Below are 24,064 nucleotides of genomic sequence, written 5' to 3'. Positions count from 1 at the left end.
ATTCAGACACTTGTAAAAATATGCTGCAATAAGAACAGTTAAGCAGAACATATCTTTAGAAAATATTAAATGTAAACACACACATCTGTATTTCCCAAATTATGTATAACATTTAAACTATAGTTTAATTTTACTACATTTTCTCATACGTTTTATTTTGTGTCACATATTAACCTTAAAAATTGTATATATTATTTTAGTGATTGCTTAGAACAATACCATAAAAACAAGTTAGAGTAAGCAAACTTGCACACAAAACAGAGCGATATTATTAATTGTTGAAAGGCAGACAAATAATAATTGCAAATAATAAGACTTGCAAATAAAGTGCTATGCGTAAGGATAGCGTTAATATCCGAAACTGCCGTAAATCGTTTCGACGTACTTTAGACAGGAAGTGACGTCATTTCGCACATGCGCGGAACCGATCGTGTTGCTGTACGGATCCATAGATATCTATACACTAGATGTCGCATTGGGGTCCTAAAAATGCGTCAAAACCGCCGCCATCTTTGTACGGTGCTCCTTTACCTCAAATGCATGGACGATGCCGGACTTCTGTGCTGCATTTTGTTGTTCAAACGAAAGAAATCTAAAAACCAGACAGTAAGGGATTACATTACACAAGTGAGAATGTGTTGTATGATATTGAATGTTAGGAAATTATATTTCTTGTTCCGTTGGTTTGTTTCAGTCCTTGGTTAACGACCGCAGCTAATCCAGGCTAGTTACTCATTAGTTTTTGACAGTTAGGAAAACAGACAATGTTTGTAGATTCCAAAGCTCTTAATAAGGACATTAAAAGGTGAAAACCCAACTTTATGTATGTTTTGTAAGATTCCCTTATCTGTCAAACATATTTTATTAGATTGTCCTGGACTTAACACAAGCAGAATGCACTTTTATCAAGTTACTTCACTTAAAGACATATTTAATGACATTATGCCTGAAAAGGTTTTGGATTTTTTTTTTTTTAAATAAAAGTATGTTAATTAAAATAAAAAATTGTATAATATGACTTGCTGTTTATATTTGTTTTGTTTTTATTGCATTTATATGATATTTGAGTTTTTGTAATTGAATTTTGCCATGAAAATAGCTTTTGATTGCTGACATGGTACTAAATAAAATAATCTGAATCTGTTTGTAGATTCCCAAGTGATAAACACAGACGAGTTGCAGTTGCAGCACTAAACACTTTTTTTTTAAATGGTTAATTCAGCTGACAGTCCTGGAAAGATGTCACCAGTTAGGTTGGCAGTTCAGCCTCAAAGTCAAACTTTGTGGGGTTTTTTTTTGGTTTATGTGACTTTAGTACATACTTATTTAATGTGGCAAAAGTATTGCGGGAAAAGAGTAAATAAAAAATTGAACAGTCTTTGGCACCTCAACTATCTAACTTTCACATTATGTTCCTCTCAAATTTGTGATTTGCTTCCACCTGCAAATTGTACGGTGGCCGGGAAGTGCAAAACAAATTAACAAAACCGAAAACACATTAACAAAACCCAAACCAAATTAACAAATCAGAAAACACATTAACAAATTCGAAAACACAACAACAAGTCAGACAACCCAGAAACGGTAGTGTATCGTTTTTGAATGGAAACTTACCAATCATTGGACAAGACACCTGTCACTCAAGATATACAGGTATGGAATCTTATGTGTAATGTGTAAAGTTCTCCGTTTAAATAAAGTTCTCCGTTCAAGAAAATAACAGAATTAATCCACAGTAATCCATTCCATCCATCCATTCCAACTTTTCCCTGTGGAAGACTGTTGAACTTCATGTATACTTTGAGTGACAGGTGTCTTGTCCAATCACAAACTATACCAACCGCTTCCTGGTTGTCTGAAATGTCGTTGTGTTTTCTGATTTGTTAATTTGTTTTCTGATTTGTTAATTTGTTTTCTGATTTGTTAATTTGTTTTCTGATTTGTTAATGTGTTTCATGCACCGATTCAGACAACCCGGAAGCGGTAGGTATAGTTTGTGAATGGAAACTTACCGATCATTGGACAAGACGACTGTCATTAAAGATATAAAGGTGAATGAAAGGTGTCTCGTCCGATGATGGTAAGTTTCCATTAACAAATTATACCAACCGCTTCCGGGTTGTCTGACTTGTTAATGTGTTTTCGGTTTTGTTAATTTGGTTTGGGTTTTGTTAATTTGGTTTGGGTTTTGTTAATTTGGTTTGCACTTCCCGGCCACCGTAAAATTGCTTTGTGTATCATATTTAATAAACCAATACAATTTAAATGTTTAAATGAACACGTATAGTCACACCATTGTAGCAGTGTTACATGCAGTAGGCTATAAGGTAAGTAGTGATTGTTCATTTGAAGTTTACTCAAGTGGAAGAATGTAAGTAATAAACTTACACCTACTAGCACTATGTATTATATTGTGAAAAAGTAGATTATCTTAATATCAAAACCTTAAATTTTCTCTGGACTTAATGATAAATACATGTCTGACCTTTGGAACGACCAAAAAAAACTAGAAATCGCATTCATGACGATTTATGGTAATTTTATTTCTTTGCCTACATTGACGCTAATGCATTAAGAGGAGGGGGTCCCCCGTACCAAAATGGCATACTAAACGATGAATGAACGTGTCCATTCTTTTTATTCTTTTTATTCTTTTTTTTTTTTTGGTAGTGTCTATTAGTTTACATGTGTTACACCATGGCTGCCAACTCTCACGCTCTCACGCCACACCCCCATATTCTCACGCAGACTCGTGCAGCAGTGAGGAAAAACAAATCGCGCCGCATGATCTCGCAAAGCAACGCGCAAAGAGACCAGACAGACAGTGTAGTGAGCATTTTTGTGACAATTGTGAGGGAAATACACAATTTATTCCCATAAACTGTGTAGTCAGCCGTTCTCCCTCCCATCTGAACCGTGTGAATTGTGAACGCAGGCAGGTCAGTGAGTTACAGGGCGCTCCGTGTCTCCGTCCAGTTTAGACTAAAGTTGGCCGCATATTCACAGATTGGAGTTTCCCGAGTCAATAACTCCTGAGCTAAACGCCTTTATTACACAAATAACACCTCTTTTTCACCGTAGTAATGTAAAGAGGCAGCTACAACCCAATTTTCCTAAATATCAGCTTTACTCCGCGTTGGACAAAATACACAAGTCTCTATGTGCGAACACCTAAGAGACAGATTCCAAGGGACCGTCTGCAAAGTGCAAAACCCGAAAAGCGAATACAAAAAAACAGTCAATAACTTCACTGTAATACACTGTACTGTCACCAGCTCACACATCACTGATGTCCTGATAGTTACAGTGTATTACAGTGAAGTTATTTATTTTTTTAATGAAAAATCATAAAAAATATACAAAAAAGTCATTTCCCCAAGTAAGTGTTGTTGTATAACTATCCGGACATCAGTGATGTGTGATCTGAGTTTGGTGACAGTACAGTGTATTACAGTGAAGTTATTGAATATAATTCCCATAATAGCCGTGTTATTGATTTTTATTATTATGAAAAATCATAAAAAAAAGAAACAATTTTTAAACAAAAATTAACAAAAGACATTTCCGCCAAGTAAGTGTTGTAGTATCAGTGGTGACAGTACAGTGGCACATCAGTGATGTGTGAGCTGGTGACAGTACAGTGGCACATCAGTGATGTGTGAGCTGGAGACAGTACAGTGGCACATCAGTGATGTGTGAGCTGGGGACAGTACAGTGGCACATCAGTGATGTGTGAGCTGGTGACAGTACATTGGCACATCAGTGATGTGTGAGCTGGTGACAGTACAGTGGCACATCAGTGATGTGTGAGCTGGTGACAGTACAGTGGCACATCAGTGATGTGTGAGCTGGTGACAGTACAGTGGCACATCAGTGATGTGTGAGCTGGTGACAGTACAGTGGCACATCAGTGATGTGTGAGCTGGTGACAGTACAGTGGCACATCAGTGATGTGTGAGCTGGTGACAGTACAGTGGCACATCAGTGATGTGTGAGCTGGTGACAGTACAGTGGCACATCAGTGATGTGTGAGCTGGTGACAGTACAGTGGCACATCAGTGATGTGTGAGCTGGTGACAGTACAGTGGCACATCAGTGATGTGTGAGCTGGTGACAGTACAGTGGCACATCAGTGATGTGTGAGCTGGTGACAGTACAGTGTATTACAGTGAAGTTATTGACTTTTTGGGTTTCGCACTTTGCGGACGGTCCCTTGGAATCTGTCTCTCAGCCGTCTGCACATAGAGACTTGTGTATTTTGTAAACCACCGAGGAAAGCAGATTTTGAGGAAAATTGGGTTGTAGCTGCCTCTCTACATGACTACGATAGAAAAGAGGTGATATTTGTGTAAAAAGAGCTTTTAGCTCAGGAGTTATTGACTCGGGAAACTCCAATCTGTGAAAATGCAGCCAACTATACTTAAGTCCAGTTTAGGCTAGTAACTAATAGGCCTATGCTGTTATATAGTTTATATAGAATTAAGTTAGCATTAGCAGAGTTGTTTGTTTTGCAGCACTGAGCAGTTATTTTACATAACTTTATCATAAAAAAACAGTACAAAAGCATTTCCAGATGACAAATATCTGGACATGCCTAGTAGTTAATGTTAATTATTGTTTTCTAAGAACAGAATGTCAAGTCAACGACATCCCAATCAATGATTAAGGCTGCAAAATCAGCCACCAGCACTTACAATAACGCACATGTTAATCTGTGAACATGTTAATCACATGTTAATCCTATTTCTGTAAAATGTTTGTGAAAATAAAATGTGATGTAAATCTCCCAAGAAATTCTGTACAAATACCAAATACTTTGACAATCAGTATATACTTAATACACTTCTGCTAATGCAAGGATTTTGTGTTTGTATTTTTTCCACACCAAGCCCCGCCCCTCCCCATAACCAAAGCCCCGCCCCCAAGATCTCACTCTAAGCTGAACTCAAAAGTTGGCAGCCATGGTTACACTAATTTTAAATGGCTTTATTTTTGTCCTGTTGGTGTGTTTGTTTGATGATAGCGTGATTTACTAGTTAAATTATTAATGAGCAATGACTTTTTTTGTGATTTTACGTATTTAATGACTTACAGAACAGTTGTTTTAAAAACTTTCAAGCACATTGAATGCTTTTAGTGTTAGTTACACTCTCTATGTTAATGAGTGTGTGAAACTCTTTGTCTGTGATGGCTCCTATGGCCCATTGCCTTTTTCCATACATCAGTCAAAGTCACTCCTAGGTGATAAACCACTAGGTGTGAAAGACATGTCCGGGAACAGTTGTTAAGTGTTGCCTGATAATTAAATCATATGATTGTTAAGTTTGGGCCAGGGTGGGTAGGGATTATAAACAAACAGTGTATAATGTTTTATAGAGATTATTGTATTTTGTTTTAAACAGACATGCTAACATCTAACATTTACCACTCTTTCTGTATTACAGGTCACCATGCACAAAAAATCTGTGTTTTTCCCAGGGTGCATTAAGGTCGTGTTCCGTAAGGGACCACTCGGATATCTCCTTCAGGAGCCGACTGAGGAGGCCAGGGTGATCTCAGATAACCCAGCTCTTCAGGACAAGTCGGCACCAAAGAATGAGGAGCTCGTCAGGCAAAGCGCTCTTGCTGTGGTCCGTCAAAGAGGAGTCGATGCCTCTGACGAAACAGAAGTTCTTGGTGAATACATCCTGCAGTTTGGAAAGTACAAGGGGAAATCTTTCCGGTGGCTTCTTGAAAATGACATGGGTTACACCATCTACCTAATAAAGAACCTTCAGCAGGAAGAGGCCATGGGGGTCTTTACGGCAGAAGGACCCAGCAAGAGCAGTTTGTTATCCTTTTCTAATTATGCCCGCAGTTTTAATGAAATTCAGTCCCTGCTCAGTTATGTGTCCAAAAATCCGGGTGCACCAGCAGCCTCGTCGGAGGGTGACCAGCTGGTTGGTTTTGGTGCTCATGCGAAGAGTACGTGGCAGGAGATTTGGAACAACAGGGCTGATGGTTATGCATCCTTTATATTGGGGGCAACCTGTGTCCCGGGGACACGGATGTACAAGCGGCAGCAATACCTGCGTAATCAGGTGCAGTCGGCCCGTCCGCCCGTGGTTGCCTCAAGTGCAGTGTCTAAGCCAATGGGTCAGTTGTTTATTTTTTGCTTCTGTGAAGGAATTGTTTTCTGTTGTGTTCACTAGTATGAATAACATCATAGCTTGTTTTACATGAACACTATACTTTAATTAATACAGAGGTATAATTTAAGAAATCAGAGTACACTGAAAATGTTGTCTTTCACCAACAGAAATGGATGATGACGACAAGTTAGAGAGTGCGATGCTAAACATCTCCCCCTCCAAGCTACAGTTGCAGTGTAAGTATTTCTTTCTGTACTGACTGCATGTAATGAATTGATTGTGTTACAAATGGATTTTCATTTTGTCAAAAGTCTTAAAAATATGCTGTATATGTTAATGTGTTGTGTGCTTATCACTAGCTTCACGACCACTGTCATCAACATCATCATCATCCTCAGCTGCTGAACTGAGACGGTCTGCAGGACCAGGAAAAGTTTTTTACAAATCAGGCTCAGCACTGGAGCACAGTTCTGTTGAATTGTGATATGAAATGCTCTCCAAGTTTGAATAAAAAGCCTTTCTTATTGTGTCACTGTTTTGGCCATGTTCCACTAACAAACGTCTGTGCCGTTGGCAATATACTAACTGTTCAAGGTGCTATGAATTGATTCCCCGACCACCATGAACTGATATAAATCACAATCAGAGTAAGTATTCTTTTTTTTTATTGTTGAGTTTTAAATATTTCTGTCTACTAACTCATGATGATGCATGTGCATGTAAGTTACCTTTTCACAGTTTGAAATGATTAACATTCCTTTGGTAGGCATAATATTTACTGTTTATTAGTACCATAAAGATAAGCGGGTGAAGTAAGTGTGGGGTATTTTGAACCTTTTATATTATTACACACAAATGTCTGACAAGATTTAGCATTTTGCAGTGCCTTCAGCTGCCCTCTCTATAACACCTCCTGACACCAAGCAACTGCCACCTGTCAATGGTAAATCATAAATGTGTAATTACATTATAATTCTGCTTATATATTTGGACTTTTCTCTTATTTACTACAGTACTAATCTTTTGTATCTTTTCCTTCTTTCGGCACCAGCCTTGACAGCTCAGAAAACGCACTTGGTCCTTCCCAAAGAGCTGATGTTTCTTGTCCCGGAACAATCAGCTTCCACACAATCTACGAGACCGGTTTCAACTGCAGGTGTGTTTAGTGTCAGATTTGTTAGCAAATTGTCATGTTCACCTATCTTTACTCTTTAGGATTTAAAATCATATTTATAAACTCTCACTTCTTATACAAATAATTGCTCATAGAGGAATAATGCTCTGTTTTAGCAGACATCAGCGCCACAGACAGCTCTCCAGTCTGCAGGACACCTATAATTGAGGAATGTGGCAAAGATGGTAAGATTGTATTTCAGATGACTCGACTTGACGTATTGAAAACATTATGTTGTACTGAATCTGTTCTAATTTTAGAATGGATTGTTTATCCATCTTTTTATTTTTTTAGAAAATCTCTCATCTTCAGATAACACTTCATATAGTGTTCTTTGTACAGCTGAGGCATCACATGGTAAGATTGGATTTATGCACTTATCTGAGTCATTAATGTAGTTGTTTTCTTTGTTTATTGTCCCACTTTTAAATGTATTTTTAATTACTATTTGTCTTTCCAGACTCATTAACCTCTGCCCTTGGCTCTTCAGTGTGCAGCCCTCCTCCTCCTCTACAACAGACACCTACAAGTAAGAAGGATTACTTTGTGTCTTTGTTATGGGGAAAGAGTGACTGCCATAGTCAAGGTCTGTAGCTATAATTGGAAAATCATCCTTTTATCTTTTTTTACAGCCGTTTCTAGAGGCCCTCCTCCACAACCTCTTGACTACGATTATGATGTCCGTGAGTGGAAGTGTTCGCATCAGCAGAAGATCTGGATGAAGACAGAGCTGGAATCCATGGGTCTATGGCCAGGCTCACCCCCTTTGAGCAACCCCATGAAGACAGTGTCTCTGTGGCGTTTGCCTCCTTAGCCAGAACTGATCGACACCGTCTCTGATCTACCATCCCCAAATATTTCCAACTTCATCCATTTTTTATTTGGAAGCCTGAAAATGACATCTTGATGGCTAGACTAAGGAATATCTATGCTCTGCCATGCATTGACGGGTGTAGGCAGACAAAGGTTACGTCTGCTGGATTTGGTAGGCCTCGTGTGATTGTGGGCATCACAGGTCAGTACTACCTGTTCTCATCACGATTGTGTTGCAAAGTCTGCAAAAAACGATGGTATGCAGACAACCCACAGTGGCTGGAAAAGCTCCCCAAAAGGTTTACTAATTTACTGCCTGCGGCTCTTACTTATAAGAAAGCCATCTGCAAGTCTCTGTTGGATGAGCTACGGCGCACAGGTAAATCGCCCACGGACATGGCCAACCAGGTGATGGAAATGATGCACCTCAAATACGAGCGTGCGAACTTGGCCTACCTTCTGACTTGCCAGAGTGTCCTGGACTCTGAGGCAGGCAAGTACGGGCAGAAGAGCATCACCGGTTTCATAAGAAAGGAAACTCAGCCTGCTCCCTTTGGTGATTATGATGATATTGATGGATGGAATGGCCTCTGTGTGTCTGCTCACTATCTTACTGACTGCCTCCTCCATGAGTACCAGCGCCAGAAGGAAGCCATTACAAAGCTTTTACATTGAACCTTTGGGCAAGCATTCCGCTCAGACCACACCCGGAAGGTGGCCAGGAAAGTCACGTTCACGTCTGGCACTATGTCATCATATGCCATCATGAACGAACACTGGATGGTCGTATCATGGGTGATGGTGCAGTCTGAGAGGGAAAAGTCATAAGAACCCATGTACCAGGGGCTGGCTCATCGGTACAGGATGGCAGGAGTGGACAAGGCACGGTACCAGTGGGTAGACAGGTGAGACATTACATGTCACACAATTCATAGATACAATGATACAATGGCGTGCAAAGATGACTAATTACATCTTGACAGATTTGTGTTTTGTTTCTTTGATTGATACAGCAGTATTAATGTTCACAGCTACACTTTTATGTTGTGTTTTCAGGGATTGCTGTGCAGCATACAGAGTGCCAGACCCTGAAAAATCAGAACACCTGAACTGGGATGCTTGGCAGACAGGGGATACCGTTATTCTGGAGGAAACATCTGGTGTTCTCCAAAACACATGTGCGTCAAGGTCCCAAATCGACGAGAACATAGTGATCAAACTTGGTCTGTTTCATTGTCTGAGGCGCTTACTTCGCGAATGTGTATCAGAGCATCACGCCCTGTACAGCTCCTTCGCCAAGTTCTTGTCTGCCGCTTTCTGTGTAGTAGATCAGGAGGACATGCAGAAGCTAAAGAATGCCTATGCATTTTGTGGGATTCAGCCTGCCAACCCCACCAAGCAACACATTCGGGAACACTGCAGAACAAAGATCCCTCAGCCGCACGAACTTCTCAAGAAGGTTGAAGGTGTTATGAAGCTCTTCCATTTGGCATCCGATCCAAATGGTGTTCCCCTGTACAAACCCTCTATGCTGAAAACATGGCGCATTCAACGTGTTCACATCCTGAGAGGCTGTATCAGTGATACTGAGGTGTCTGGTGAGATCCTGTACAGACATGGTGGAACGATTCAACTAAATCACGTCCAGGGTGAGGGGGCTAAAGTTGATGTGGATTTCAATAAGAGGAACATCTCAGCAGGAGGGCTACCACTTTCACCAGGCTCAGTGGGTCACTGGCACACGTGTTTCCTCTGAATTGTTTCAAGCCCAGAGCATGACCGGAGTGGCACGCTGGAACTTTCAGCGTCTGGTGGATCTGAAAATACCAGGTGTTCGGCTTCCGGGAGTGTTTGATCCGTTGCTAATTGGCGATCTTAATACTGCTTCAGCAAGGGTGTTAGGAACGGCAAAATATCCCATCCTTCAGGTTTGCACCAAAGACACTGGAGAGAGGTTTGGGCTGGAGTATGTGGAACCTGGATGTCGCCCTGTTGTGCTGGACTGGGAAAAGCACAAGAGCAAGACCACTCAAGCTTTCAGTCCAGCTGATCAAGGAAGCACGCCCACTGCCCAGTCTGCAGACCATCCTGGTGAGCTTGATGTGACTTCAAGTCCTCAGCTAGAGTCAGGTAGATATTTTGAAGACAAATAGACTTAATGAATAAACAAGACATTGTTATTATACATTTATTATTTGTAGCAACATTCTTGATGCTATTTTTTTGTTTTTGTAGAATTTGCTCCCTTGCGTTCTTCATTGGATAGTGCCCATTTGGAACTACAGTCAGAACCAGGTAACCTTTTGACAGATGAACAATTTTGTGCACCTACTGCCTTTGTTTTTTTCCCTTATCCATAAAACTATGCTTAACTTGTAGAATCCACCCGTACGCTGCCTGTGCCGTCACTGTCCTCATCTCATGGTGCCCATGCAGAACCTGGGTCAAAGCCAGGTAAATTACAGATGAACAGATTTTGTTATCAAACATTGTTAAAATTTATTTTGGGGCACAAAGATTGATTCTGTTTGATTTCCTTTATGTAGAAACCACATACACACCACCCCTGCCCATGCTGGCCTCACCTTCTAGTACCCGCACTGGACCGGTGAAGACTGGTGGAAGGGTGTTTGTGCTGGACCACAAACGTTGGACAGCGGCAATTGAGGAGGCCATTGACAGCTTGTTGAATCAGGAGTATGCAGCAATGGTCCACAGTTCCCGTACTGTCCCCAACAGCATGCTTCATCCAACCACAAGACGGCACATAGCACAGTATGTCAAGCACTTGGCCAAACTGCTGAATACCAGTACTTCATTAAACACAAGTCCAGAAACACTGCAGGAACGACAGCAACTCTGGCACTCGTTGCAGTTGTACATCCACCCTGCAGTTGTACATCCACCAGCACCTGCTCAAACCACACCCTTGACTCCTGAGAGCTTGGAGAAAATTGTTGAGGGCATCATGGAGTGGAAACAGCAGCAGCAACAGCCAGAGCAGAGAAAGCAGACAAAGACGTGTCTTGCCTGTGGACAGTCAAAGTCTCGCTATGAGAACGATGGCTCCTCTGTCCACTTTTTTTTATCAACAAGGCCCTGTCAGATATTTCTACTGCTCTACAAAGGTCTTCAAAGCTTAAAGTGGTGAAGGATTAACAAACCCCAGAATGCTATTTCAAGACTTTATGGAAACCGAGTTCTTTCAGAGAGAACTTGCGTCCACAAAGAAACGGGTGGAGGAGAAAAGACAGCAAAAGCCCAAGAGGCCTGAAGTACCATCGTGTTGGACGCCTGTGTAGGTTTTGTAAGATGGAACTAAAGCAGGGCCCAAACAGCCCACACCTACATACAGACTTCCCTGGAATTGCTGGGAAATATATTTACTGTCCTTCAAAAGTCTTTTCCATTTACCAGCATCAGGGGATGGAAAAAGAAATGACCTGGAAGGAGTTTCAGAAGTCTGCATTTTATGAGATGGAAAGACAGAGATGGGTGGCAGAAAGAAGAAAATAAAAATAAATGTTGTAAATTTCCATTCACATGCAGTAAACATTATGTAAACTTTTGTAAATATATTTTCTCTTTATTTAAATGTGTATTAATTTAATTAGTCTTTAATGTTGCATTAATATGTATATATGTGCAGTCTTACATGTGTTATTTCTATTGTGTTTTACTCCTTTAAAGTGTTTAGAACGCCAAATAAACATAATGATTAACACTGATTTCTTTTGATGTAGTGTGCCTCACTTTACAGAATTTGTTATATATTATTCAGAAATGTGTTAAATATATGTATTTGTGTTTAAAGTTCACAAAGTAGTGTGCAGAATATTTTTTAAGGTCGCACTGAGTGGGATTCGAACCGTGGTCTAGACAAACATTTTAATTACTAAAAATTGACAGTGACGTACATTTAGCGCCTGGGAGAGCAGCAAAAATGCTTCAATTTGATTGGCTGGCACTCTGTTCCGACATTATACTGTCCATTATACTAACGAGAAGTTGCGCTACATCAGACTCAGCTGGCAGGTGAGGAGGTCTGGGATGCATTCGGTGTTCCAAGTTCATCCTAAAGGAGTTCAGGGCTGAAATCATGGCTGTGTGTCACTTGAATTTTTCCACACCAACCTTAACCCCCAATGTCTTCATGAAGCTCGCTTTGTGCACAGGTACATTGTCATGCTGGGACAGGTTTCCAGTTCCAGTTAAGGGAAATTATAATGCTACAACAAAAGAAAACATACTGTATAACGTATAACCTTTTGAGCAGTTTAGTAGTCATGTATACAATACATACATTTTAATAACGGAACACAGAATGTTGGCTTCTACAAAGCTAAAATACTAATACTGAAATATTATTTAAATGCTACTCCAATGCCCTGTTATTACTGTAAACTACAATCACTGGTCTATTTTATCATAAACACCTACAATTTAACATATAGCTAACAGTGATCTTAAGCAGCTTTTTAAAGCTTGTTGTCTGAACACGCGCCAGGGTATGCTATCAGGACCAGCTGACACGTGCTCTGGTATTCTATCAGGACCAGCTGACATGTGCATCTACTCTGCTCAGCGTCGTGTACATCCCCATGGGGGAAAGTGATATCGGATGATCAAATGTAGAGGAACTGTGCTGATGTTGTGTGAGGAGGTCTGGGTGTGCTGCTTCTCTGCATTCAGAGCATTGCTGGAACAGGCAACAGCTTGCAGGAGAACTACACAAGTGTGCTAATCAGGTGTCCACATACCTCGGGCCATATTTCAACTATCATCCTATGGGTTAATGAATGTATTTTAATTAAATGTAGTTCAAATATATAGTACATTATGGAGAAAAGAAATAACGTCTCCCCGTCGGGGAATCGAACCCCGGTCTTCCGCGTGACAGGCGGAGATACTGTCCACTATACTAACGAGGAGTTGCGCTAAACGTGTGCTGTATGCGTCTTATATATGCTGTTGTATATCTCTATTGTACCTATTATACCGGGGTTCGATTGCGCGACGGGGAGAGTTATATACCTTTTATACACATTCTACTCTTGAATATTCATAAAAAGGATGATAATCAAATTAAACTTTATAAGCTAATAGTTTGACATTAGACCATTACTCCCGTACAGTCCACCCTGAAATGATTGAAACTAAAATACCAGTTCTATTGTTTTTGTTATTCTCTGAAGGTAAAAACTGCCTTCGAACATGGACCTTAACATTCACGATTGGAGAGTCAGAAACCAGAAATGCAGTTAATTGTATATTACGCATACTACGAGTTCGGAATTTAAGCTTCAACAGGCTATATATTATGATTAAATAGCACCATCTACTGGCTAACCACGGCAACTCCTCGTTAGTATAGTGGACAGTATCTCCGCCTGTCACGCGGAAGACCGGGGTTCGATTCCCCGACGGGGAGATTCATTATTTTTGCTCACTAATGTATTTTTGACGTAGTTCATGATTGCCAGAGATTCATAAGTCGATTTGTAATATGTAAAAATTAAATTTCCCTTCACTGCAAGTAAAAGGCTCAAACTTGTTACAGCATGATGCTGTTTCTGCACCCAATACAATCTTCATGACATGCAGAAGATGCATCTCTTTCTTAGCTGTGGTGTAGGTCTGCCTTTTGTTATCTGATAAATCTGATGAAAATTTGCATAAATTTGCCTCATGCTCAAGTTGTCCTGTTGACAAACCCAAATGTGGCTTGTGGTACTCTTCTCAGTACATCCTGTACGCCAGTCATAATTACAGCTTGCTTGCTGCACTCAGCTCAGAAATAGACCAATTTCTTAAACCATTCTCATTTAGCCTAATTCTGTGTCTTCTATAACTGTGACATACAGCTCAATGGTAGAATCTCAGTCCTATGACACATTTTCTTAGGGCAGACTAAGTGTGTGTGGCCAGCACCTATTGAATGTCTCTCTGATTCCAAGGTAACATGGCTTTTAAAGAATGTAGGGGTATCGGTGCATCCCATTCTCTCTGATCCTGCAGTGTCACTTGGGTGTTTGGTATCTCATGTTCCACATTTCATCTCTTTGAGCTGGAGTGGGTAGTCTGTGTCATTCCCTGTTCTCAATGATCAGTGTCGGTTCTGTTTGCACTTCACCTTCACCCTCTTAACCCAGCTGCCCTGCCAGCACCTATACTGTCAAGTCACGTTACGTATTCACGTAAGGAGAGATCTAGCCCTAACATACCCAAAGTAACTGAACCGTGTCAACTGATATAAAGCTCTTTTCCACTCTGTGTCTTCAGTATCATCTGAACTTGAGTAATCTTAATCAATGAGTATGGTTCTGCTTGCACCAGGCCATGCAGACCATTTAAGCCAATACATAGGCTAATTCCAGTGGGTAAATACCAGGTGACAAATCTATTTGTCACCTGACAGCAAACTATATACCCCAAATATTGCAAACAGTTTACATCACGCTCATATGTGCGTTTTGAACATCCCATTCCAGGTGTAGTCCCCCATTTGCTGTTACAATAATATCCATTCTTCTGAGAAGGTTTTATATAGATAGAGTGTGGCTTTGTGGCTGTGGGAATTCAGTCACCAGAACAATAGTAAGTTCAGATATTGATGTTGGGTGATTAGGTCTGGTTCCAATTCATTCCAATGGTGTTCAGTGGACTTGAGTCAGAGTCAGGGCTCTGTGCAGGACACAAGATCTTCTACTGCAATGCTTGCGAGACATGTTTTCATGGAGCTCAATTTGTGCTAGGGACATTGGTATATTGGTATATAACAGGAATATAAGGTTATTGATGTATAAATCACTGTAGTTGATATGGAGAAAGTATGAATAATAAACGGTGATATCTCCCCTTCGGTGAATCGAACCCCGGTCTTTGAATTTTTTATTTAAAAATCTCTAAACTGTTTCCCATTCATTTTCAATGGTAGTGTTAAACCACTACGGGTGTAATATACTTTTGGCCGCTGGTGGCCGCTGTAAGGCTTGTGTTTACGTGTAAACATGCTGTTTTTTTCAGGATACTCAGAAAATTCATTTATAGGGCATTTATATATAGTAGATACAGGATACAAAAGCCAAATAAATTCTGTTACATTTAACTCTACTGTGTTTATCCCATAAGTAATGTTATTAGGGTAAACTATAGTACAAGCCCTAACCACATATATACCACAGTATCAGAGCCGATCCTGACCTCCTTGGGGCCCTAAGCAAAATTCTGCTAAGGGGCCCTTGATCCCTAATGGTTATTATTTACTGAGGGATGTGCATTCATATTGACCTGGCATTATGCCCATTCCAATGTAAATCCATTGGTTTCCATATTGCATTAACGTTGTTGTAACCTTGATTGAGAGACTATAAACATTGTCATTAGTGCTATCACGCTACTTTTTGTACTGGTCCCCACACAGGTGTTGCTGCTGGAAATCGAGCTGCCGTTTATAAACACCGTTCCCCTCGGGCGTTTATTCGCACGAATGTTCACGCAATAAATTTAGCTAGTCAGATAGAGACTAGAGACAGAATCACATCAACTTAACTTTACTGTTATTTGCTCTTGCTGACATCAAACCTGAAGAGAACACAAGTTTACCTGATTGCTGTTCTTGCATTTCACTCTCATTTTGTTTCTTTTTTCTCTTTTCATGGCCAGATAGATAGCTCCGCTTCATATTGTCATCTACACAGTAAACATTAACACGTGCTGTAAAATGAGGCAGGGGGAGGCGGGGCCTTACATAATTTGCGGGGCCCTACGCAACTTGTGTAGTGAGCGTATAGGGCCGATCGGCTCTGCACAGTATAACCTTGGTACATCAAACCATTACCATGGTAGGAACAATAAGACTGTATAGACTACCAAGGAAGGTCCTGTGACCCTTCAGTGACAAGTTCACATATTACCAAAGTTCAGCAGGCATCTAATATGTTATGTTTGAACATACTGTACCATATAAGTTGCTAGTACACAATACTAGTTACAGGCAGTATCACATTAAATATCTAGTGAACTTTGGTCACCACTGTGGTATCCAATAAATACTATGGTATTCACCCCAGTATCGTATATTAACCTTTGGATGTTGCCATAACAGGTAAAATGGCATTGCAGAGGTTACTGTATAAATATTACTATGACAGTACATAAACATCCTGATATGTATATACCATGTATAAAGTATATACCATGGGGGTCCATGTACTGTATCAGCAAATAAGTATAACGGTACTGTAAAAATCTTATATGCAATATACCATGGAACCTATACCATGGTAAATTACTTATGGGTTTGTGTTTTCATTTCATTTCATTTTTTTTTTTTTTTTTTTTTTTTTTTAGCTATTTATCATTCTGTTTAAGGTCAGAGAACACCAGAATAAAATCGGAAAAAATCTCATCTCATCTCACCTGAGAGTGAAAACCAAAAAAAAAAAAAAAAAAACAGTTACAACAACAGCAGCAGCATTAGAGGATGACCAGATGGTTTGTTTTGGCTCTCATGCCAACAGCACTTTGCTACTGCACTACCATCATCGACTGCCAGAGAACAACAGGCATCAGGACCTGAAAGAGGTTCATAACCAAATCTTCCCTGGGCTGGGACTATGAATTGTTTTCCCAAACTGAATCTTTCCTTTTGCTTTGTTGTTTTAATAACTGTCCTAATAACTATAATATGATACCTCATGTGATCAGGTTAAGCATTAATTTCATTTTCTTATATGGTTAAAAAGAGAAAAAAAATGAACTGCTTTGGTTGCTAACACTTAAATGCATGTGTTTACGGTATGCCATTTTGCTCTCCCTACTTAAGACTAATTTTAATGTTTAAATATTAATTAATAAAATGGTGACAATTTTTACATATTAGTGTAATAAACACTGGTTGAGATAAGCAGGCAAAATAACTTGTGATATATAAATATATATAAATATAAATGACTGACAAGCATTTTGCTTTTGCAGTACCATCTGCCACACTCTTCTCACCGTCCATTCCATCTCCACTGGACAGTTCAGAAGTAGATGGTATTTGTGTCATTTTCTTCTGAATGTCAGTTTATCCATTTAAAAATTTATTTACTTATGTAATGTACTAATATGATTATTTATGCAAATCAGTCAGTTACACATAATCATCTAGCAATGTACTTTTGTTTGTCACTTGTTCTTCTTTGCAAACCCAGCTCTGTCAATTGTAAAAAAAAGACCTGTGACCCTGCCTTCGGAGCTAATGTTTTTTATACCAGAACCAGCAAGTTCTCTGCCTATAGAGTCAACCATCACAGTACCTGGTGTGTATAGGTTTAACTGTAGTTGCAGTGCTTAAAAAGATATACATAGTAAATCAGATACAACATAATTTAAACTTCCAATAAAGCTGGTATCTGAATAATAGTGAGCGTTTTTAGAATTAAAAAAAAACACCACAGTAACTTTTTGAATTCTTACACTTAACTATTTATTTATTCTTGTTTTGACTAGTCCAGCCATCACCTGCTGTCCCTCTCTGGAATGACCATGATGTTAGTCAGTGAAACTGTTCACAGCAACAGAGGATCTGGATGGAGTCCAAACTGGTATCTATGTGTTTCTGTCTAGGTTCCATTCCTGTGAGCAACCCTATAAAGATGGTGTCATTGTGGCGTTTCCCTCCCCAGCTGAAATTAATAGACAACATTCATGCACTGTCATCTCCCAAGTACTTTTAGCTTTACCCCTTTTTTATATGGAAGACAGAGAATGATATCCTAATGGGGAGACTGAGGAGCAACTACACTTTGCCATGCATTGAAGGTTGTTTTTAGCCTCAGGTTGTCTCTGCAGGTTTTGGGAGACCTTGTGTGATTGTTGGCATCACTGAACAGCACTACCTGTTGTCATCCAGGCTGTGCTGAAAAGTTTGCCAAAAGAGTTGGTATGCCGACAACCTAGTGTGGCTAGAAAAACTTCCCCAAAGATTCAAATGTGTTGCCTGCAATACTGACCTATAAGAAGGCCATCTGTAAATCAGCCATGGATGAACTCAGGCGCACTGGTTAATCACCCATATACATGGCAAACCACATCATGGAGATGATGCAGTAGATGGAAGTATGAATACGCCAACATGGCCTCCCTTCTCAGCTACCAAAACATACTATAAAATACTATACAAGACAAGACAATACAGACTATACAAGACAATAGATCAGAGACAATATAGACTATACAAGACAATACAGATTATACAAGACAATGAGTATTAAATATGAATACAGAATATATGACAGATCAGTTAGGTACATAAAGTGTAAGAGTGCATTTTATTGCAAATAACAATATTGTGCAATATTATGATTTTTGTACATTATACAGCAGCAGTAGTGTGTGTAACACATACGGATGACATGATGACTGACAGTTCTGATAATGCAGTACTTATAGATATGAAGCAGGGAATATAATTATGGTCAGTTGATAATCAGGATGATTGTCTGGGGGAAAAAACTTCCTGTGTCTGGCAGTTTTGGTAAATATCAGTTTTAGATTATTATTATATACTATATATTTTAATATATCTCCAGCTCGACAAGACATCAAATCAAAGCAAAAGATTGCAAATAAATGACAAAATACAGCAGAGATATTTATGTCAGTTCACCTTCATCTTAACTATAATTCAGTGTGATTTATTCACCTTCATGTTTTCTTGTACATAATTAAACTTTTCCTGTAACAATAACTAATTGTTATTATAACCAAATAACATCCTATTATAAAACTCACTGCTTTTAAACACTGTAAACAGCCCCACCACGCAGTGGGGCCTCCAAAAATTTTTCATTCATTCATCTTCCCACTTTATCCTGGGCAATTCAATACCTTTTATTCGCCTGTAGGAGGAGCACAACATCACACACAATATGCGTCCACTCGACGGTAAGTGGACAATCATGACGGTTTACACTTAAAAACGATAAAACATGGCAAAATAATCATATTACGATGTTACATCCGTGTATTCTGATAAACAACGTTTACACACAAACAAAAAATACGTAAAAGAACATGAATTATTTGCGTTCACATTGCGCAAAGCATCATGGGATCCCTGTTCGGCGTCATCATCTACTAAAAGAAGACATTATTTATTTATTCATCTGTTTTGAATTTATTTGTATTTATGTTTGCCTTTGTATCTGTTACGTTACTGATTTCTATGTGTAATTTCTGGTTGCTGTGTGTGTTTATAGCTGTGTGTGTGTTATTATATGGGGAAAAAAAAGCTATAATAACTTAAATATTGTGGCTTATTATTATTTTACACAAAAACAAAGTATTTATATATGGTCCAAAGTCTTAATCGTAAAATATGAGTTTAAAAGAAGTATTTCTTCTGTGATGGCTGTTGATATAACACTGTGATATCGACATTATTTAGGTTGTTTGTCGATGGAATGATCTATAATGTTAACAATAGCGATGTTACTGTTCATGCCTGTCTCTAAAGCATCACATATCCAACTTCACATGTGCTTGTAGAACGACTTCACGTTTGGGGCTTGTGATAATTCAGCCATGAGACCTTTAGTGAGATCAGGCACTGATGTTTGGTGATGAGCTCTACGATGCATTTGGTGTTCCAGTTCATCCTAAAGGTGTTCAGTGGGATTGAGTCAGATTTAGGACTCTGTTCAGGACACTCTTAACACCCCAAACCACATACTTATTTACTTTTCTACACCGTTTTGTAGTGTGACTAGTGTGTTTACATTAAAATTCAAACAAGAAGTGCATTTCCTCAAAGTGTGAAATGTCGGGATGTCTCAGCTTTGCCTACATAGTGGAAGAGAAGACTACCATGAGATTGGATAAACAAAAAAATCAAGATGGCTGACGACAACTTGGTGGAAAAGATATTTTACCAATTTGTTTTAACTTAGCTCGCATTTTGTGATTTTTCTACATTGACCATATGAGCCAATATTGGCTATATAAGCGTAAGCTTCGAGTGGGCGCTCTAACGTATTATCTTTCTTGTTTGACAAATAAATAAATGCGCACAGCTGAATATTCACATGTTCAGTGTCTATATTTGTTATAACAACTTCAGAATAGGACGTGTAATCACAACTACTAAGTACAAAAGGGTGAGGCGAGAGGGAAAGTATTCGATTGAATAAACAAAGTTTATAACAGTGAGCTTGTTAGCAATGAATGGATTAGCAGTTTTAGTTCTCAAGGAAAGCAGACTGTGGTAGTATTAATGTCCACAACAAAAGATAAACAAAACACAACATCATTCAAAAGATACTGTACAACGGCCCTTTTTACGGTTATAACCGTTTAAACGAAGGTTTGTCTAAATACTAGATGCTGATTGGCTGATCGTGTGCGTTCAAACCGTTGGGCTCACAGGTACTTCTAGTCAGTTTAATCGCCAAGTTAATGCACTGCCTACAAATAACCTTAAACATAGTAACATATACAGTAATTACAGAAAATTAGACTTAGAGAATTAGAATAAGAGAATTAACACCAGCAAGAACATAGAAGACAAGGGTGAGGTTAATACAAAAAGACAGCAAAATGGGTAAATAAAAACATTCAAAGACGTTTTGTATTAAAAACCTTCCTGTCCTGTCCTGCTTTCCTCCATAATGAGACTGTGAGAGCTTTATCCCTCTGTTCAGACTACCGCCTGAAGAGAATATGGTGTTAATAAATCATTGCAGTGCAGGAATTAAGCGACACATGATAATACACAGGTTTAGTTAATTTCAATAAATGTAATGATATCACACTATTTCACCTCTGTGTATGATTTTGAGGGATAGAATTTTAGATCTAAACACCAGCATATAAAATGACTAATGAAATTTAATTGTTATTTTTAAACTTTCAGGCATATTTTGACAGCTTTAAAGTGTTAATGTTGGCAAGTGACCATAGTATAAGGGGAATAAACCCTTTTTTGTCTTCACGTCCTGCATTAAGTAAAGTCAAGTCAAGTCAAGTTTATTTATAAAGCATTTTTTTTTTTTTTAAACAACAAGTGTTTGTCAAAGTGCTGTACATACAGAAAGTACACATGGTTTATTAATACAAACACACAAATAAAAGAAAAAATACTTAAGACACAATAAAACAATAAATGCCAGTCGTATGCCAGACTGTAAAAATAAGTTTTTAGACTAAGATCTAAAAATTTAGATCTAAGGTATTAAGATAAAGCACACCTAGTTGTGGATTGTTCCTTGAACACACAAAATGCATCTCATACAAGCCTCTGGGGTTAAAAAGTCTTTTAGACCCTGATAGGTTTTATAACAACTCATGCCGTTTATTTAAAATGTGCAGTATTTCATATAGATTGAGAACAAACTGTGTGCCTCAGATGCTGGAGTTAGTATAGTGGTTCTTCAGCCAACTCTGAAAGATGGTACACTTTCATTTATGAAAGCAATTTGGGTTCTAGTCTGAGGGAACATCTATCCGAACAATACGGTCCTGTTTTGACTTGGATATTGCCATAAAATCAAGCCATTAAATCAAGTTTCAGTCAAATAAAAGGAACACAGAGTATGGCTAGTGTTTTAAATGATGTTTCAGGAACAGCAACCAGTTTTATGTGTATGAATATTAGTTTGAAAATGTACACACATACAGTAACGTATACTGCATCTTTTAAAAGTGTGACAAATTGTTTACATCATGATAGGCTAAGCTGAATGTTACTCAATTGCACGTATTAATATTTAAGTCAAATTTTCAATAAGATATAGTTTTAAGAGCTGTTTAGACAGTTGCCTTATTCGCCTTATATTCTTTGCTCACCAATTTCAGTTAATGTGATGGTTTTTAAACTTTTTGTTGTTTTAAAGACTTAGAGGTGATAAACCTCAGTCTCACTCACTCACTCACTCACTCACTCACTCAATCAGAAAATAGGAAATGACACATCAGTAAATCAGTAATCAGTAAATAATACATTTATATAATAATACGTTCATATCATTAATAATAAGTTCATCAATGCGAAGGCCAAAATGGCATAATAAAATGACATGAATAAAATACTTCCAAAGCTGTAGTGCATTCCAAATAAAAAAGCAGGTTGTTTTGTTTTGTTTTAGAGATTTTTGTTGACTATATTTTCAATATTACAATATTATGATGTTATGATCAAAAGCTGGAAAATCTTTAGCTTCATATGAAAGGCTGGTATTTTTTTTAAATAATTGACAGAAGCCATAATTTAATAACCTGTGCTATATAGTGCACTCTGGATTCAGCTAGAGTAGGCAGTTTGGTAACGTCTACCTTCATCAGCCATCCAACCGACACTTTTTTCTAATTTGTGCCTTGTTTTTTCTCCTTCAGCACAAATCTCTCTTCCATCTCTACATACATTTTGCCCTTATAGACTTTATTTATAGTCAAAGCAATTCAGAAATCATTCAGAGTGCATTAGTTCCCTTGTACCATTAAATTACAAACCATAAAATGGATCTGTGGGTTCAGTCCTAAGTCTGAATACTATTTGTGCAGAGTTTTACATGCTTTCCCTATGTTGGTGTTTACTTTTTGGATTAGCTCCTCTGAATTGCCGCGTGTGTGACCTACTGTATGGGCCATACAGTGTGTATACCTGCCTTGCGTTCCTGGGATAGGTTCTGGATTCACTGTAACCTCGTTAAAGTATGAAGGCAATACTTGGATACCTCCTGGATAACTGCATAATCAGGTGTTTATGTTGTCGTTGTAGATTTGCACTATGAAAATAAATGTGTTAAATCTTTTAGAGGCCAGCAAAATGAGATGCTGACTTTTTTCCATCTCATTAAAGGCTTTTTGTTTGTGTGTTTGTGTGTTTGTGTGTGTGTGTGTGTGTGTGTGTGTGTGTGTGTGTGTGTGTGTGTGTGTGTGTGAGGGGGAGAGAGAGCACTGTCAACTTGATCCTCTTTACACTATTCCCATTATCATCTCATTAGGAATGAATAAGTGTTGGCAGATTATTGGATTTTATATAAACAGTGTAACCAGCTTATTCAAGCAGGGTTTAAAACCTAAGGGGTTTTAAAATAATCCAATAAAGGTGTTTAAACAATACCTGATGTGCATTTTGATGACATTCATGTTTCTTTAAAAAAAAAAAAAGAAAGGAAATATTGGAATCTACCAAATAAGGATGCACATGTAACAATTCAGTGTGTAAGAGGTTCATTGTGTAATTTTATATGTTAAATGTAATCACTATTATATATTACATGCTTCTGTGCAGCTTATGGCTAGAAAATTACTTCAGACAGAATGAGAACTGTGTGACTTATTACCACTTCTAACAAGACAGTCTCTTGCAGCCCTGTAGCTTCACAAGTTAAATTAAAGCTTGGACCCATAATGTTTCGTCATTTTGCCCCTCTGGGGAATATAGTGTTTCTCCATCAGTGTGGATTCCAAGTGGAACCTTTTTAGGGAGTGAAAAACCTTCAACTATCCAAGAACAAAAGAGTATTCACTACACTATTATCTTAAGGAGCTTGAGAAGCTACGTAAAATCTTTGCTTCACTTTTCTGGCCACAAGCTTCAGAATCTTGCAGGCTTTAACCTGCTTAGTGCTCTCTTATTTCATGTGTATGTGATGTTTTGCATCAGTTTACACAGAAAAGCTAAATGAACATCTTGAAGATTTTCAGTGTAAGAAAATAAAACATTCACTGGACTGAGAGAAGTCTTTTTTGCTTGAAGTTGTGTCTGCCTGTAGAGGTTGTACATGTTTATTGGTAGTAAATCTAGAGTACTTGCTTACAAGATTACAAATTGAAAATCTTAAAATCTTGAAATCGTAAAACCCGAACCAGAGCACCGCAGTGGAACAGGCTGTAAAATGCAAGATCCATTTCTAAGCCAGTCTGATGTGTCCAAGTGATAGAGGATGTAATTTAA

General features: G+C 38.6%; 2 protein-coding genes and 2 non-coding genes across 4 annotated transcripts; 3 read left to right on the top strand and 1 right to left on the bottom strand.

The window, feature by feature from the left end:
- Window positions 1-352: 352 nt before the first annotated feature.
- LOC132842439 (uncharacterized) lies at window positions 353-8,119 on the top strand. The gene is made up of 9 exons (XM_060865115.1): window positions 353-627; window positions 5,445-6,135; window positions 6,299-6,367; window positions 6,491-6,545; window positions 7,145-7,287; window positions 7,422-7,490; window positions 7,600-7,662; window positions 7,766-7,834; window positions 7,938-8,119. Exons 1-9 carry the CDS (start codon window positions 415-417, stop codon window positions 8,117-8,119), a joined length of 1,554 nt encoding a protein of 517 aa, XP_060721098.1. The 5' UTR covers window positions 353-414.
- An 800-nt stretch (window positions 8,120-8,919) lies between these two features.
- Window positions 8,920-11,269, top strand: LOC132842438 (uncharacterized). Its single transcript, XM_060865114.1, has 6 exons — window positions 8,920-9,023; window positions 9,175-9,726; window positions 9,767-10,209; window positions 10,354-10,413; window positions 10,498-10,572; window positions 10,665-11,269. The coding sequence occupies exons 1-6, from the start codon at window positions 8,953-8,955 to the stop codon at window positions 11,267-11,269; spliced, it is 1,806 nt and encodes a 601-aa protein (XP_060721097.1). The 5' UTR covers window positions 8,920-8,952.
- Window positions 11,270-12,977: 1,708 nt separating this feature from the next.
- trnad-guc (transfer RNA aspartic acid (anticodon GUC)) lies at window positions 12,978-13,049 on the bottom strand. Its single transcript has one exon. It is a non-coding gene; the product is annotated as a tRNA-Asp (tRNA).
- Window positions 13,050-13,477: 428 nt separating this feature from the next.
- trnad-guc (transfer RNA aspartic acid (anticodon GUC)) lies at window positions 13,478-13,549 on the top strand. Its single transcript has one exon. It is a non-coding gene; the product is annotated as a tRNA-Asp (tRNA).
- The last annotated feature ends 10,515 nt before the right edge of the window (window positions 13,550-24,064 follow it).

Source organism: Tachysurus vachellii, chromosome 3 (assembly GCF_030014155.1).
Source record: "Tachysurus vachellii isolate PV-2020 chromosome 3, HZAU_Pvac_v1, whole genome shotgun sequence".
NCBI lineage: Eukaryota > Metazoa > Chordata > Actinopteri > Siluriformes > Bagridae > Tachysurus > Tachysurus vachellii.
The sequence above is the reverse complement of the archived record's forward strand: the minus strand, read 5'-3'. Positions and strand labels throughout refer to the sequence as shown.

What these genes read in the sequence shown, in the direction of transcription:
- LOC132842439 (XM_060865115.1), top strand. Translation starts at nt 415, where the DNA reads ATGCGCGGAACCGATCGTGTTGCTGTACGGATCCATAGATATCTATAC. An exon ending in TCAGCTGCTGAACTGAGACG is followed by an intron (nt 6,546 to 7,144) that starts GTCTGCAGGACC and finishes TATTTACTACAG; the next exon opens with TACTAATCTTTTGTATCTTT. An exon ending in GAGACCGGTTTCAACTGCAG is followed by an intron (nt 7,288 to 7,421) that starts GTGTGTTTAGTG and finishes GCTCTGTTTTAG; the next exon opens with CAGACATCAGCGCCACAGAC.
- LOC132842438 (XM_060865114.1), top strand. Translation starts at nt 8,953, where the DNA reads ATGTACCAGGGGCTGGCTCATCGGTACAGGATGGCAGGAGTGGACAAG. An exon ending in CGGTACCAGTGGGTAGACAG is followed by an intron (nt 9,024 to 9,174) that starts GTGAGACATTAC and finishes TTGTGTTTTCAG; the next exon opens with GGATTGCTGTGCAGCATACA. An exon ending in CCAGTCTGCAGACCATCCTG is followed by an intron (nt 10,210 to 10,353) that starts GTGAGCTTGATG and finishes TTGTTTTTGTAG; the next exon opens with AATTTGCTCCCTTGCGTTCT.